Raw genomic sequence first — 19,417 nt, forward strand, 5'->3', positions numbered from 1 at the left:
CTTATTCATTAAATACATGTATATGAGTGAAAATTATACAACTGTCAATATAAATACATTAAATCTATTTAGAAAAATCAATTAAAAGAGATGACAGATAATTTCATATCAGAACTTATGGATATTGTGGTTTCAGAATTACAAAGAGATCAGGCGTAGTAATGCTTACGAACCTGTCATACACGTAGCCACAGAAGCAGGACCACAGGCCTTGTATACTCTGCCTCCACTGCACTCTACGGCTGTAACATGAGAAAAAGACGTCACCATCTTTATTGTAGCCAACAACGTAGCCAGGAAAATTATTGAGGTCAAGACAACTGATATTTTCCCATAGTGGACAGAAAGTAATGTCCCATTTTGTTCCTTAAAAAGTTCTTGGCCTGTTTCTATGTTGAGAACGATCTTTCAACAGTACATGTCAGTAATAATTAATTATTTAAATAATAATAATCGTTTACTAAAAAAGTAAATTAAAACAGTTGAAAATTTGGGGGGGGTTCGACCCAGTGGATCCCCTTGCTGGCTACGTGCATGCTTGTAGCTTAAGCTTTTATTTATTCAATTTAGTCTACATTGTTAAGAAGAAAGGTTTTTAACTCAACTTTTACATGACACAATTTTAAAATGTTATTCCAAATGGAATCTCTTTAGATAAAGAATTAAAAAATGAAACTCCCATTTTTAGGAGTATCCTTTTTCTGAAGATATATAAAAGTTTTGAAAATTCATACAATATTTTATTATAACTGAAATATTTTATAATATTTTTAAAAGTAGTTATAGCAAAGGAACCATTTAAAAACCCATATCAATAGTGGTGTAGTAGTAGTAGTAGTTTTTGTTGATCAACAATAGTCTCTTTCAATATTTTTACAGTTAATTTCAATAATACATTTTTACGAATCAGGATCAGAAATAAAACTACTGACACTGAAACCTTTATGGAAACAAAACCAGAAACTGTATTTGTATATTATATTACTTCTAGAAATGAAATTGTTAGAATAAATAAGATTTCATTAATTCAGGTATCTGATCATCACAGAATTCGGTATCTTATCTTCAGTTCTCCAATGTCCTGTTGAAACATTAAACTAACATTACAGTTCTCATAAGTTAAACATTTGATATATTTAACTTTTAAACACAAAAACAAAAATAACAGTACAAATTTTAAATAAAAATAACAATAAAATAACGACTTCTGAAAACAGAAACAATATTCAAACAAAGAAACTGTTAAAAAAGCATTTATATTTCAATTCAACACGTTCTTTCCTTAAGTATTCCTCTTTCATTGTAATATACAACCCAAATGTTAGTGAGGAGCAGACTCACGGCAGTTATCCTCGTCACGCCAGTTTTCCACGCTCTTCTCGCCGTGCTGGAGACAGTCACGCACAAACATGGCGATAGACCGACAACCGCAGGCCTTCTGATTCCAGTCACGGCAAGAACAATAGTCCCAACGACAAGCCTCGTAGTACTGTCTTGTGGGCAGGAACTGATACAAACAATAATATATTGTTACAGTTTCAAAATTACAAGTACTTTATAAAACAATCAATATCCTTCTAAGTTAGTCAGAATAAAGGTGAATGTCACATATAGCAAATGTATGTCAATATGCAAATGTCACGTATAGCAAATGTGTATGTCATCTTAAAATGTCAAACTATAGATGTATTTTTATGTAGATGTAGTTTAGATGGTTAATTTCAACAATATTGATGGTTCGAGGTCACAGACTGGAGGTAACTCTTCACTTCGATTACACTCTATTTTGTAGTCTCTGATGTTGAAAACAATGCAAATAGTTCATTTTGAGCTTATTATGCACCAACTTTTTTTTATCTCTTAAAACGAACTTGACACCAGATTCCAGGAGTAAAGTCTGTGACAGCATCAGATTTCAGGAGCTGCACTAAGAGAAAGGTGAACTGGAGCTAAACTCAATATTCACTTCTATATGCTTATAAACAGTTCATTGTTATTGTTTAATTTTAACCATTTTTTTACAGCTTTATCTTGAATTCTCATGAAAAATTAAAAACCATGTAAATACATACCTCTTGTTGAAAATTCTAAAGATCTTTCTTGTTTTAGTCTATGATGCATAACAACAGCTGAGATATAACCATCCCTTTTTCAAACTTTGAACAGTCACCACCTTGAACCCCAAAGGGTTAACAATGGGCGTTCAAAAATGGCCACCATCATGAAACACTAACATGTAAATATTATTGCAAATTACCTGACAATTCTAAACATCTTTTTTGCTCTACAATGCATATTTAGTTAAATATAACCATTCCTTCTCCAAACTTTAAACCTTAAGAGATATCAAAGAAAGTATAAGACGGTAGTTTCATTGTTTATATGTTTACAGTATCTTTAACCATGCATTTCAATAGTTAAAAGCTCATAGCTATATTACTTACTGACCAATTTATATGATCTAGATATCAAGAGGTATGTATTTAAATCAAGCACCTTTTATTATTCTTTAAAAACTTTCATATTCTTATTAGTTTTTATGGCTTTAAGCTTTTAAAAGTTCAACCATCCCCAACCTAGAAATGTTATGTAATAATATAATATTGTCTTGATATAAGACTAAAAGAATAATGTGGAAAATTTTTATTTCTGATCTCTAATGATTTCTAAAGTAAAAACCCTATGCAGACAAACAGGTTGTAAACTAAGCATTTCAAACCCATGGTTATAATAAATTTTTGTTTGCTTGGTGTGAAGAACAAATCGCAATATATGACTGGACAGTTCGTTAACACTCTGTATGTTTTCCCATAAAGTCCGCATAAAAATATAGACTGAAAATATACAAAATAGGCTGATTTTATGTAAATGTTTGGAACATATGAGATTATGTACCTCAAAATATAACTAAAGATGATAATTTAGAAAAGGTGTAATCACTACGTGGGCCCCAATTCAGGTGGCCATCACAGAAAATTCACAAATATTTGCCACAGTTAGTAAGTATGATTACCATCATTGCAAACTGCACTCAAGGACCACAAAGAGAAGGAAATTATGGTGTTTTATTGAATATTACATGTAAACCACATAAGAGCATCTTCAGTGCATTCTCTGAGATTTCTTGTAAATCTTCTGAGTTGTTGGTAAAGTTCAGGAACTAAGTGTCATCTGCATAAGCAATGTGGTAACTTTGAAATTAATTTATATAAATCTGGTATTTATCTAAATCTATAAAACTGGTAGATCATTTATATAAATTAAGAATAAAACTAGATAGAGCACAGCGTTCTGAGGAATACCATGTTCCACAATAGCATCTTGCAACCGCGATGCATCCACAAATACCTTTATTCAATTACATAAATTTTATTTAAAATGAGTGAGTAAAACCATAATTTTTACTTTTTAATGAGGTAAATTTAAGGTGGTACGCTTATTATTACTCTTATATGAACATTATTATTTAAAAGACAGATTGTAAAGAGGGCTTATATTTTCTATGTATCCCTCTTTCAATAGTTGTGTTTTCCATCCTCTTTAATTACAAGGCGATACTAAATCTAATAATTCTAATTTACTTATCAATACTATATTTGTTAAAAGGGTTTTAACGTTGACTATAACGAAATGTTTAATAATGTATAGACTGAAATTTTAAAAATATTTCTCACAATGATACAATTAAATTTGTACAGCTCTTTTGTACAGGACTACAAAGTTTACAAGCCACAAAAACCGTTTTGATCTTACGACCAAGCATACTAAATATAAGAACTTGCAAAGCTTCCTCCTGCAGGGATATAAGTTGCTGAACAATTTGTTCTTAATATTTATTTATTAAAGAATGCTAATCAAAGTGTTATTAATTGTGTAAGACATCAATAAATAATAATAACGTTGAGAATAAATACAGAATACTTGGACCTTAATCTCTAACAAAGTATGTACACAAATTTGTCATCACATCTTAAAATAGGTAATAATTAGTTGAAGGTCCATACCTTCCTGCATGCTTCAAAACGCTTGTCCACCATAAGACGATTACAGAACTCGTGAGCACTTTGTTGAGATGCTGCATCCACACAGGCATCTTCCTCCACAGAGCTGGTGCATCGCTCTGTCATAGGCAAATTCAAGTACAATAAATTTTAATTTTGAAAGTAAATAACAAAACACCCAGTATAGTTATAAAACATTTACTAGACACCACCTATTTGAACAATTTAATTACTTTAATTTATTTCCAACTGTACTTGTCTCAATGAAATCCAACAATGCGTAAGCAAGCACGACCACTTTAAAGGTAGATTTGCACAAGCCGGGAGTAGCAAACATTTTGTCTTTAGATAGCCATCATTGTATTACATCAGTTATACAAAAATTTGCAAGATACTAACTATTTTGAAATTTCATAACGGTTCCAACAGTGCTTTTCTCAACGAAATCCGTTAGAAAAACTCATAAGCGAGCACGACAACTTTAAGTGTAGATTTGCACAAGCCGGGAGCAGCAAACATTTTGTCTTTAGATAGCCATCAGCTGTATTACATCAGTTATACAAAAATTTGCACGATACTAACTATTTTGAAACTTCATAACAATTCCAACAGTGTTTTTCTGAACAAAATCCGTTGGAAAAACTCATAAGCGAGCACGACCACTTTAAAGATATGCTTGTAAAAGCCAGGAGTAACAAACAACTGATTTCCCTCAACTGTTACATATTATCAATAAGTTACACCCGCAATATTGTAGGCTTTGCACATATACAAGCACTTCTGGTTTAAATGCATTATATTTCCGTCACCAATGTTAGGCTTGCCTTATTGCCACGATCAAGAAAATCTGTCAAAAATGTATATTTATTGCCATTGTAATTTATTCTGGTCTTTGCATAGTTTGTTCCACAGTTGACTTTGCTTGGTTTCCTGAACAAGAAAATATATATACATACACTAGACAGAGAAGCCTACTTTTGTCAGACAACTAAGATGGGTTTTATAACATACTTTACTTATATAGCAAAGGTTAGATAGTAATTTTGTCTTTCATATCAACATTACAGTACTGACCAAGCACTGTATACTTAACATTTGTAAACATTTACAGTTAATAGTACACTTTGACATAGTAACTAGACTGAATGTGTCTCACATACTAACTGGTAACCGATAAGAGATGACATGGCGAAACAAGCTATGGTATTCCCACAACTTCCTAATGGGCTTCAGTCAGACACAAGAAAACCTAATAAATGCTGTGTCAATTACAGTTTTTGATGTTTTTTTATTCTTGTCAAACTTGTTTTAAGATTTGGTGTTGTAAGTTTTCAAAATAACTAGTCAGTGAATGTTTTTTCTGCCTTACAATAACTTTAAATTTAACTGTGGGGATTTATAAAACAACTCAAACTTTAATTTGCCACCAAATTTGATAGAGTGACATTAGAGACCTCTAATTTGTGCCATTCTTCTTCTCCTTGTAATACCTTTAAAATGAGCTGTCACTTGCTAGGGGTTCCTATTTAAAAATTTTGACTTACTCCCAAAATAACCCAAAGGTAATAGGGAGAGAGGGACTTTTAAGACGCCCGGTATTAATATACACCTTGTAAATAACTCCATTAAAAAATGTATAACTGAATTACTAAACAAATATTTGGTCGATTGTTGCTTTTAAAAGTAAGAAGTAAAAAAATGTTCTAATAATGTCGGAAAATTTACCTTTTAAAAGTATCTATATGTCTCTGTGTAACAGGTCAAATTACGACATTTGAATATTCGCGGGGAATTGGCAGACTGTGACGTCAATGAATCGGCAGACTGTGACATCAGTGAATCACATGTTGTCGGAATTGAGATTTATTTAATAACGAAGAAATTTATTGAACTTTATTCGGGAAAAGATTTGATTAATTAAAATGAAGTAAACATAACCAAAATTCGTGTTTTACAAAAACATTAAATAGAATTACGCAGAAAAGCCAATTGTGGTATGAATGACTTGTATATTGATGACGTCATAAAGCACATGTTGCTAAAAATTTAAATAAAAAGCTTTGAAAAAATAATAAAAAGAAAATAGAAATACTTAAATTGATTAATTATAGTAAACGTAATAAATTTCGACAATTATAAAAAAAGAATTAAATTAAATTTATTCGTGAAGACGCTGATTTGAACGAGAGAGGGGATGAGTATTGTTTTGAGTCGGTATCCGTCGTTTTATACGGAGATTCGCTCTTCTTTCACCAGACTCGAAGCAAGGAGGTTGTGTTAGTTCTCCTGGGATAGTAATGATCTGTTGTATAGTATATTGAAATTTAATCAAGGATGGGATATTGTTTAGACTTTTAAAATTATCAAAGCACTGCAAGGTGAGTGAAATTATAATATGTGTTGAGAGTGTGACATTTAATAAATTAATCTCGTGGTCACTTGGTTTGACTTTCTTTAAATATCCCTTTTATAAAAAGTGTGGAGTGATGTTAAATTTTGTAATCATTACTTAACATATTTTGGAACCCTGACATACACACAGACTTGTCTCTGGTGATAACACCAGAGACGTTCAAATCTAATAATTTTTGAGTAATACCGAGGGAATACAGCTAGCATTGGGCAAGATGGCGACCGAAACCATGATGAGCAACATGGTACAACAACGTGCCACTGGTGACAAGGGGCGTACAACTACATGGTGAGTCAATAACTCTAAAGAACTGACTTTCAGCAAATTATCGCAACCAACGTGGGGGTGACACATAGCAAATTGGCGCTATAACCTGGGACACTCATCAAATTGGCACCGTAACCTGGGACTCTCATCAAATTGACATCACTTCAAATCTGAAATACATCATCTGTTATTGACTCGTGTGATATTTCTTAGTATGATTCAATAGTGAAATGATCTTGAGATTTACTCCATAAGATCAATGTTAAAGTTCAAACAATTTTATGGTATTATTTTTGGTTATGGAATGATGGTTGATGTCTTATTTGAAATGTATAATTAATACATATTTCAATCATTTCATGAAAAATGTATTCTTTTTTTAGTTAGTCAAATGATAAATATAAATAAATTTTGAAAATTAAAAAATACAATAAGAACATTTGTATGCATATTAATTATATCTTTAAATTGAGACATTGACTCTTATTTTAAATATATCATTAATATATATTTAGATGCTTTTAGTTTTTTATGTAAAATGTATTCTTTTTTGTTATTCAAATAATAAAGTATAAAAAATTATGAATTTTTTTAAATTATAAATCTAAAAAAAAATTTTTGCATGTATTAATTATATCTTTTAATTGAAACATGCATGTCCCATAGTTCTATGACAAAAAATAAGGGCACGAAAGTTTTTGAGGTTTAACATTGTTTTCATGGGGTTTACTAACCAATAAGTAGTCCAGGAAAGGTAAGTATCTATTGTTAAGACTAAAAATTTAGTTTTCTGTTCTGTATAGGTGTTGGGAGAGTCTATTTTAATGTGGAAATTATTGCTTTATATGCTGAAATTCTTCTCTAATTGAATTTAATTAATTGAGATGGCAGTGGAACAGTTTTCATATATTCATCACAGACCTATGTACTATTACTAAACAGTCTTGCTGGTTACAATTTAAATACAAATACTTGAAATGTCCCAGTTGACACATTTTACAATTTTGTATGATGATTCATTGGTATAAAACAATTTATTAAAAGAGTATTTTATGAATATTAGGGTTTTTATTTTAATCTGTTAAGTGCCTTACTGATTTAGGTGTACATTGTTTTAGTATATGCCTTAGTATTATCCATAGTTATCAGTAGTATATTTAGACAAAAAATTCATATTGTCCAACTGTTTTTCAAGCTAATTCAAATGTAAATAAAAATTTACAAATTTATTTTGTTTCAATGTTTGGAAAGATAAACTGAACAAAACATTATTGTTGTAAAAAAGTAACGTTGAAACATATCCACGATTAAACATTTCTGTTTAACCTACACAGATCAATAAATCAAATATAATTTTACTTGGAAAACAGCCCAACAAAATTTTATGATAATTTATGTAACTATTTCTGATTATCAAGAAAGATAGTGATAACTCTGTGGCTGACATCGGTACTGCCACAGTTAGTGGTTCCATTAGTGATTAAAGATAAAAAATTATCAGTTTCAAGGCCCTTCTTCTAAAGCATTAACAGCGATAATGGATACCAAACCGGGATCTCCCTACCTGAACGGTGAAGAAATATACGAAACTCTCGATACGAACGGGCTATCCTTTCATCAGCTGTACGACGAAGTCTGCCAAGAAAAGTATCCCCCACTCAAAGCCACACCGTGTTACAAAATGCGACCTGTTGAAGAACAGCGATCCAATAACATAAGCGACACGACTGCGGCCGCCCAGATGTCAAATTGTGTTTGTTGTTGCGATTTATTCACCTGGTTCAAAGTCATCATCATGATCATATTGATCTCGGTGATAACTGTGGTAGCCGTGTTCCTTTGGAGGATGGAAACCAATAAGAATGGAGGAGAACCGAATGTCATGCCAGACTATGTCCACCAGGATTGGTTCGTAACTACTTGGAACCCGACTGACGACTGCGCTGTTGAGGCACAGGTGAATATCGTAAAATTTGAGCCCTTGAAGATGGATGATGAGGACTGTGATGATCAAAAGAGCTGTGTGAAACTGATTGCAGCTTATAAATGTGACACCAAACCATTTGCCAAATACAGCTTCTACATAGATAGTGACGGAACTGTCTACAGCGGACGGGCATGGGGATGTCAGTACATATCAGGAGAACTGTGGGTCGCTGTGCTCGATGACGATTTCAAACCAAACTCCTCAAAGGCGAACCAGACACTAAATCACTTTAACACTGATGTTACTGGTTTTGGTGTCAAGAACAATTATTTTGTTACTTCCTATAAGAGAGACTACTTGGATGATTACTGTTTTGATCCTGATAGCAGTGAAGGTTGTAATACATCCAACTGGTACTAAGAATAATCTTCATTTTTTGGCTTCTAAAAAAAAATTAAGATTCATGAACTATATTAAACTCCTAAAGATTGATTTTGATTGAATGTTGGTAAGCTAAATACCATATTTGACGTAATTATTGTTATTGTTAAAATGTGAATAAAAAATGTTATAACACTTTTTTAAACTCCTAAAACATAATTTTTTATGATAGAAAACTACTAACCTTAACAATTTTTGGTTTCTTTTTTATTTTAGCCTGAGGCCAATTTCAATGTCAAATCATTTTAAATCTTCATGTTGGAATATGTGTGTATTTTCTACATCTTATTCATCATTGATGACTCTGCAGAAGGAATAAGTATTTACTTTTTTCATAATTTGACTGACAATTATGTTTCAACATCAATCTCAGGTGTAAAATAGAAAAAAATAAAACAAGGATTGTTAAGGTTAGTTACTTTTCTACCATATAATTTAAACAGTCTAGGGGCTAACAAATATGAATAATTTTGTAATAAAATCAAACAAATAGTACTGAATTAATAATTAATTTTAAATCTAAATTTTTATAATTTTCCTGGTCGGTTTTTATGTTTAACTTAATTGCTTTCGTGTATGAGGTCCAATTAAACCACAATGAGGGGAGGAGAGTACTCTGACCTAATTTCTATAGTTTTCAGTTTTCGAAATTTTCTTAGCTTGTTAACATTTCTTATAGCACAAATTTATTTCAAATTATACCTTGGTAATAATTAAGTTAGCAATTTGTTAAAACAGTGTGAGCCAGAAAACTAAAGTAGTGGTAATTTTTACTTATTACATGAACAACTTTTGAAAATGCTTTTCATATTAGGAAATTATCAAAACAAAATTAGAAATATACTACAAGCGATACATTTAGTACTTATTTTACAAATAGTGTATTCAGTTTAGTCAGCCAGACTGATTTTAGTTGTAGTATTGAAACCTGCGATAATAAGTGTTCCATTGTCACCTCACAACTTCTGCTTAAATTGGAGAGGATTCTTTGATAAAAAAGCATGTTTCCAGACCACTGGGTTCTCGAGGACACACTACTCAACAACCATTGTCGGCAACACAGTCACACGCTACTCAGCAACCATTGTCGGCAACACTGAGACACACTACTCAGCAACCATTGTCGGCAACACTGACACACACTACTCAGCAACCAGTGTCGGCAACACTGACACACACTACTCAGCAATCATTGTCGGCAACACTGAGACACACTACTCAGCAACCATTGTCGGCAACACTGAGACACACTACTCAGCAACCATTGTCGGCAACACTGAGACACACTACTCAGCAACCATTGTCGGCAACACTGAGACACACTACTCAGCAACCAGTGTCGGCAACACTGAGACAAACTACTCAGCAACCATTGTCGGCAACACTGAGACACACTACTCAGCAACCAGTGTCGGCAACACTGACACACACTACTCAGCAACCATTGTCGGCAACACTGAGACACACTACTCAGCAACCATTGTCGGCAACACTGAGACACACTACTCAGCAACCATTGTCGGCAACACTGACACACACTACTCAGCAACCATTGTCGGCAACACTGAGACACACTACTCAGCAACCATTGTCGGCAACACTGACACACACTACTCAGCAACCATTGTCGGCAACACTGAGACACACTACTCAGCAACCATTGTCGGCAACACTGAGACACACTACTCAGCAACCATTGTCGGCAACACTGACACACACTACTCAGCAACCATTGTCGGCAACACTGAGACACACTACTCAGCAACCATTGTCGGCAACACTGACACACACTACTCAGCAACCATTGTCGGCAACACTGAGACACACTACTCAGCAACCATTGTCGGCAACACTGAGACACACTACTCAGCAACCATTGTCGGCAACACAGTCACACACTACCCAGCAACCATTGTCGGCAACACTGTCACACAATAATCAACAACCAGTGTTGCCAACACTGACATTAATTACACACTAAAGTAATAATGCTCAATATACAATTTTAGAATTTGCTCAACAAATATTTAGGATAGTTTTACATTACAAACAGTTCACATATTAAACTTTCTCAAATACAAATTTAAATACGTAAAAACTTTATTTAATCTTGAATGTAACCATTATCTTGGCTCTCTAAACATTGTTGTGATCTCACTGTCTTGTGTTTATTACAATGGAAATTTTACTGACTATATAATGAAGAGAGTGGGTGGGAGATGGAGGTGAAATCAAAACGTAAGGAACATTACATGTGTCATTTTGTTTAAAAAAATCTTTATGATTACTGCAATTATCATTGTTTACTTTTTTGATTGCACAAACCGTTAAAGATTTGAAATGATTGAAGGCAGTGGATGGCTGCGGATTAGTTTTGATTGTAAAAATGCATATCAAAATTTCTATATAAAATTATTAAAGGAAACTGCTTGGAAAATGAAAGTTTTTCACTTAAACATTATACACTAACTAGTCATGGCTGATAGCCGTGGAAGTGTTGGGGGGAGGGATGGAAGATATGTCAGAACCATGGTTTGTTGAGAGTACTACTGTAATCTTCATTGTTTAGTGTATTTTACAGCACAATAATAGACCAGCAAGGCTTCATATATTACAAAGGATTGTCAAAAAAGTGTATTAGTAGTATAAGCATAATGGGGTTATTCATGTAGGAAGGCAAAACGAATAAAACAAAGTAAATTGAATAGCAGGTCAACAACCAATCATACTCGTATATATGTGAGACTATAAGCTACACCCAATGAGTCATTTTATTTTAGGAAATATTAAATTGTAAGCCATTCTTATATTATAATTTGCTACAGTAAAAAATTTATTTTTTGTAATTATCTGCCTTTTAGGTAATATGAAAAAGGAATAGTGAAAATACAATAATATTTTGCTTCACGTTATTTACTAAAAAAAAAACCAAATCAGAGTAAATGTTTAATTTTATAAAGGTATTATTCTTAAAGCAGGCTGTCGAAGAACAGGCAATTCACTAATTTTATACAAAGCATTATCAAAACTTAAACTACATTTATGTAATTTAGGCATTGATATTAAATTACAGGAACATCCATTTTAATGTGAATTATTTTTACCACTACATATTCTCCAAATAGTACTTTTGTCCTTTCCAAACTTCAAAGAAGTGGAAAGTGAGGTGCAGCTGTAAAGAAATAGAAAAATGGAATGGTACAGAAGTATTATGTTATGCCTTAGTAATATATTTTATTTGTGTATTTCAATTCTACAGTTAGTACAGTAACAACAATGTTGGTTGTTTAGGACTGACACCTATGTCTTGATTAAACTGTTTACACAGAGGAAAGTTGCCATCTATTTATCCTAAACAACTTTACTATCCCAAAAGTATTAGCAATAAACTTAATTTAAAATTCATCATAAGATGATGTTGGATGTGTTGGGATATTTACTATATGAATAAAAATGATATGTTAAAAATCTTGCAATAGTATACTGGAATTGTTAACAAATTTATTTATTGTGCTAGTTTCTCATTAACCTCATGGTTATCCATAAGAACAATATAACAATATTTGCTTATGCTCAGCTAAATTCCTTGGAATGACCAACACCATAATCGAACTCATGTTCCTCATACATAAATAAAGGTTCATGAATAATTATTTCAATGCTATAGGTCAGTTCATTTTCGAGATATGTGGACAGACAGACAGGAGTGAATTTTTACCAGCCCACGAGAAACAGGCTTCGCTAACACTCAGCCAATAACTGTTATAATTTTTTTTAAATATAATAATAAGCAATAAACCATCAACAAATCCATAACACAAATACATTTTTCTGCGTTATTTTACATTTTTACTCTTCAAAACTGTTTTAGTTACGGTACCTTAAATAAAAACTACAAATCGTTTAGTAATGAGTTGACTTTCAAACGCATGATTAATTATCTGACTATAATTTGTGTAATTCAGTCTGGCATTAGGAGGGTCAAATGAAAATCCATTTAGATTTGATTAATTTCGCTCGAAGAAAAAAGTGACAAACTTTAATATGGATTAATAGTGATCAAATAACCACAAAAACATTATGAAATCTGGTATAACTGGTATTTTGAAATAATGAATAGGTACATTTCAAAATAAAACCAAGCATTTCCTTGAACATTGCTTTTTGTTTCAGTGAAATATAAAACTATGTAACGATTAATTTGATGTTGGATATATTTGTGGCTTCATCAAATAGTTACGTTACTTTACATCACAACTGATATTTGACGTTTTATAACTTTAACTAGTTAATTCTTGTACAATAACACAATTTTGGTGTTAGATTCTTTTATGTCTTTTAAATCCCACATGAGCACATCATGAGTTTGTTTGAATACTTGATTTTTTTATCTTGTAGTATAGTTGTCTAGCCACACATGTATTCCTTTTCTATTCACAATGATTTCTTTCTGATTGTATTCTTTTCATTTTCATGTCGCAGATGCAAAGACAGTCGAAACAAAGGCGTCTCTGGGAGATTAATAACTAGGTCCCATTGATGGTGGTACTAGGCCTGACTGTAGGATTGGATTACATTGCAACAGTTGTTCCAATGGGGTTTTTGTGTCTCATCATTTTTGTGGACATATCTATTCTAGATGACAAGTCTTGCTGTTTAGTTTTATTCCAAGACAAGTATTCCCACATTTTACCTTCTTTAAGTAATGTATCAACCTATTTCCATAAAACGGTCGTTTTACTAAAATGTCCATAATAACTGTACAGTAGGCAGTTCCTAAATATTTTATAGGTATCTTATCCAGATTTAATATTAACCACTATGTTTCAAAAATACAGCAATGAATTGACACTCTGCAAAGTATCCAACTCTTACTACCTTGTCCAGAAGTAATATTTTACTTCCTCTTTGAAATCAAAGTAAAGTGCAAACATGGATAAGATAACAAGAACGATGATCAGTTTGATCCACAGAGGCAGCCCGCAGCACCAAACACCGAAACTTTCATTCTTTTCAATGATTTGTTGGTGAGCTCCTGCTTCACGTGTTTTATCCATAAAGAGCTGAAGTGACGTGGTCTGGATCCCTAGCGAAGGTTGCCATGTAAGTGTCAAGTTTGTTGAAACACTTCACCATATGGCAGATATCACTAATCTGATACACGGTTTCATCGTTACCACTGATTAATTTCACACCCACGACTGTACCAGTGAATATTATGTTTCTGAAAAATCCTTTTGTAAATAAATACACTTGTTAAACTAATCTTGCTACATCATGAGAAGAACGCCAGTTACCCTACACCATAAATTATTAATTGCATTGTGACGACTTGACTGGCTATTCCACCTCTCTGGCTCCATAGTGGCATAGTAATATACTGACTTTATTGGCTATCCTATCTGACTTGTTCCATATAAACATTGAACTAATTCTGCTGGCTGTCTCATTTTACCAGTGCTATAGCAATAAATTGGCTTATATGGCTCTCTTATCTTTGTTTACATAGTGACATTCAAGATATACTGATTTTACTGACTTCCCTATCTTACCAATTTGTATATCTCAAGCATAAATGTAATATATCATATCATACATTAAAGGAACAAACAAAAGGTTTGTGTGAGTAAAAGATGGTTAGGTTTTTAGATTTGTGTTGAATCACATTTTTATTCACAAATTGAGTATGTTTTACATAATAAACACACTTTATATAGTGTTAGAGACCAGATAAAATTTGGCTGTTAATGGCTAACTAAAATTAAAAGTTCCACATTAAATTTCTTTTTTTTGAAACTGTTGACTGAAGAATAGTTTACATATATATATATATATATATATATATATATATATATATATATATATATTCTTTTTTACTTTTACTTTTTTTTGTATTTACTTTCGTTTGTACTGTTTTCTTTTATATTTTTATATTTTATACAATTTTTGCACCTGAAGACGGTTTTCACCGAAATATAGTGCCAATGTTTTAAAAACACTTTGTTTTAATTGTAAAGTAATTTACTACAAATAATATATATATATATATATATATATATATATATATATATATATATATATATATATATATATATATATATATATATATATATATAACAACACTGTAACAACAAGCTGTATTTATGACTTTGTCAATTATGTAAATTTTTAGGGCAAATAAAAATGATGAAATGATGTCTTTGACTTGTGAGAAGAAAATTCGGTCACCTCTTTGTGATAAAATGGCATCTTGATTGCCATTGTTGATGTGACTATCTTAGAGATGTATGGTAGGAGAAGGCTCCTAACAACATTTGAGTTTTGTTGAAATTCCTAACTTTTAGTTTAATGTTTTGTTCTTAATTTTCCTCAGGGGTTCCGTAGTTATCACTGATTAATCAGTTGAGTTCTGTAATCTGTATTTCAACCAAACAAGTGCCCAATTTTGTATCGGTGATGCTGTCAGTGAACGATAAGGGAAGTTGATATCAGTTTATATGAAGGAGTGTATTAGGTGTGATATACCTGTAACACTTGTTATGGAGCCAGAGTCTGTAATTGAAGACTTGGACCCAAACTTGCTCTTCTATATTTATGGTGAGGAAGAGAGTGCTAACATTTACACTTGCATAAGCCACCCTGCTATGTCTCCTCTATACGATGATATTTCACAGCCATCTGTTTTCAAGCCTGAAGCACCTTCTCACAGTAAAGATATTCCAAATTCTCAATTAAGAACTCCAGGAAACTACAACAATGAAATAAAAAAGAAACTGAAGTGCTTTTGTAATTGTGCTGCCAATCTACCCCTTTGGGTAAAAATTGCCATGTTTCTTGCCTGCCTTTCGCTCATTTCATTTTGTGTCCAATTTCATATAGAATTTTATGAAAGCTTCTGATAATATATGAAGATGAAATCAAAAGTATTGGCATGCATGAATTATATTTTGGTGAATGGTGGACAAATAAATTGGGCTACAGTGATTGGGCTACACTTAGGGGAGAGAAACTCACGTTAAGTGTACCAGAAATTGACTCACATCCATATGATTGGAGTTATACAATATTTTTTCGGTGCATAATTCTAACTTATACCTTAGAATCAAGGTAATTTCAATCTGCTTTCTGTGGTTTCTTTGTTTTATAAAACAATTAATCTATTGCCATTGTAGATTTTTTTATTTAAATTTACAACTGCAAAGTTTCATGAATATTTTACTCTTTTAAGCTATATTGTAATTTATAATCTTTATATACATGGTATTTTAAAACCTATTATTGTTTCTCAAATATAACTCACTATAATGCGAATAAATTGTAAATGGAGTTCATATTGATTTATTATGCTACTTTTATGATTGTAAAGTAAAATTAGATGCAACAATAAAAGAAGTCTCTAGTGCTAAAGTTATTATTTTTTTACTTATCACTGCCTAATAGTTTGATGGTATATTGTAACTTGTTTTGTTGCTTAATGATGAATAAAGACATCTTGAATCTTAAAACAACTATTGTTCTTTTATTCCTAACATTAAGGCTTTTGAAACATTAACCATCAACATGTTTTGTCCAAGTTGCACTCCCATGGAATTAACCATCACATGTTCTGTCCAAGTTGCAGTCCTATGTATGACTTAAACGGAAGTCTTTTGGAGTGATTTTACTCCTATTTTTGTACTTCAACCGCACATAGCTGTGTCAGGCATTCCATTGTTCCCTTTGAAGGTTACTGAAAAAGTGGTGTTTTTTTGTTGGATTTTGAAACTCCTTCATATAAACTGATATAAACTTCCCTTATCGTTCACTGACAGCATCACCGATACAAAATTGGGCACTTGTTTGGTTGAAATACAGATTACAGAACTCAACTGATTAATCAGTGATAACTACGGAACCCCTGAGGAAAATTAAGAACAAAACATTAAACTAAAAGTTAGGAATTTCAACAAAACTCAAATGTCGTTAGGAGCCTTCTCCTACTATACATCTCTAAGATAGTCACATCAACAATGGCAATCAAGATGCCATTTTATCACAAAGAGGTGACCGAATTTTCTTCTCACAAGTCAAAGACATCATTTCATCATTTTTATTTGCCCTAAAAATTTACATAATTGACAAAGTCATAAATACAGCTTGTTGTTACAGCCACGTCAAAATCTTAAAACTAACAATAATTAAGCTTATACTGCACAACAGTGATTGTAACAGAATACAAAAACACAGTAATCAATAAAAATCCACATTTTTAATTTTGAAAAATTCATCTAAGCTATAAAATGGATTCTCTAACAGCCAGGAATAGAATTTTTTTAACCTGTCAAAGGGATATGAGCTAATTTGCCTTCCAACAAAATTATAAAACTTCAAAGATACCACAACATGGATGTTAAAGGGTTTTACTTTAACCGACATTGTCCAATTTTAGCGTCATTTTTATTACGCGTGTTATGGTTATGAATTTCATGTTTGAATTTAAGTAAATCTATATTTTTATATATAAATAATTTATATACACACACACATATATATATATATATATATATATATATATATATATATATATATATATGTATAAATTTATAACAGTTTGGAATTGAAAGTTCTTGAAGTGTGTTTTACAATGCTCTAGGCTCACATTTTTAAGAGCTCTAATAGCCTTCTTCTGCAGTAATAATATTTCTTCAATCCTAGAGCAGTTACCATACAGTACTAGTCCATATCTAAAAACAGATTGGAAGAAGGCAAAATATGCAGCTCTAATGTAATTTACTGGTATTGTATTGTTCATTCCATTCAAGAGATAAATAACCCGTAACAGCTTTTTATTTAAGAAGGGGTTTAAAGAAATTAATATGCTCCCCCATGGGTTGTGTTCGGGATAATATTCATTAGACATCTTTGCTGCCAATATAGTGAACTTTCAGCAGACCACAGGAGCTTCTATTTCAATCATCATACGTAATGAAAATTCAAAACCGACAAAACTGTGGAATGGACTATCAGTCCACTGACTTTGCAGAGAATCTTCGTCATCAAAATTTACTCTCTTTGGTCACAGCAAAGAAAATCCATCACTTTCTCCGAGGTTCCTAAGGTTGCATCGATGTTGTCACCGGTGGTGTGTTGTGTGGAGGGGGTGAAAAAGTTAGTATGGGGGATAGTGAAGTGATAAGTGATGTTTTAGGTTCAGAAAACTCTAGTATTAGCCCTAAGCAACTGGAATCTTTTTCTACTAGCAGGACAAGCCAACCTAAGAATAACTTAATGTCAAGCTTAATTAAGACTGTGGACATAGAGAATAAGAGCTCAAGTTTTTTTAGATCTAACGGTGTTCCCACCATTAACATAAATAATAACTGCATCAATTCTAACAGACATAGAAAATTAGGCACTAGTCATACATCTAAAAATAATAATAATACAGGGAATATGTTAACAAATGACTTAATTGTCTTCCATCAAAACATCCAACATTTGGAATCTAGAATTGACGCATTAAATATTATATTACAGGGAAATAAATCCTGATGTAGTTAGTTCTAACAGAACACAAACTAAACGAAAATATAATAGATAAAATTAAAATACCTGGCTATTCTTGCATAAACTGGTATGTAAGAAATTCTTGTCAGGGGGGAGGGGTTTTAATACTAGTATCAGAGAAATTAAGTAGTGTGAAAAAAAATTTTTCTTTTAATGCTATAAACACTTTAAATCAAGATAAAGTTTTTGAGTCATGTTGCTATAGAAATTAAGATAGACCAGACAAAATTTATTGTAGCTGGACTTTATAGAACACCCTCTGAGAAAAATAGACATTTTTCTTGAAAAATTAAACACATTTTTGGCAGAAATTTGTAAAATAAACCAAAAATGTTTTAATAGGTGGGGATATTAATGTGGATGTTTTGAGGGAGGGCAGAAAGAAAACAGACTTTGTTAGTCTTATCAATATGCATGGGTTTCAATATACTATATAAAAATACCTACTAGAATAACAGAAACATGTGAATCTGCTATTGATAATTTCATCACAAAACCTAGACGAAAATTCTTTTGAAGTGGAATGTTGATAACAGCTCTATCGGACCCATGATGCACAACTTTTTAAAATAGTAAACATTAATAATAAAAGAGGTCATAATACAAAAAATACAGTAATGGGCAGGAAGTAAATGGAAAAGATAAAATTGACTTGTTTAAAGACGACTTGGAGAAACAAGACTGGACCGAACTTTACCAAAGTTCTGGTGAAGATAAGTTTCTTTATTTTTTACAACTTGCTCAAATATTATTTTGAATTTGCATTTCCCTCTGACTAAAATTACAAAAGGAAACCAAAATAAAAAGTGGGTGGATGATGAA

General features: G+C 32.0%; 1 protein-coding gene across 1 annotated transcript in view; it reads right to left on the reverse strand.

The window, feature by feature from the left end:
* The window catches only part of LOC124366884 (hemocytin-like), a 184,518-nt gene that overhangs the window by 112,708 nt on the left and 52,393 nt on the right, over positions 1-19,417 (reverse strand). Inside the window, 3 exon segments of the mRNA XM_046823484.1 lie at positions 174-242; positions 1,342-1,507; positions 4,005-4,120. Coding sequence (XP_046679440.1) covers positions 174-242; positions 1,342-1,507; positions 4,005-4,120 — 351 coding nt within the window.

Source organism: Homalodisca vitripennis, chromosome 7 (genome assembly GCF_021130785.1).
Source record: "Homalodisca vitripennis isolate AUS2020 chromosome 7, UT_GWSS_2.1, whole genome shotgun sequence".
NCBI lineage: Eukaryota > Metazoa > Arthropoda > Insecta > Hemiptera > Cicadellidae > Homalodisca > Homalodisca vitripennis.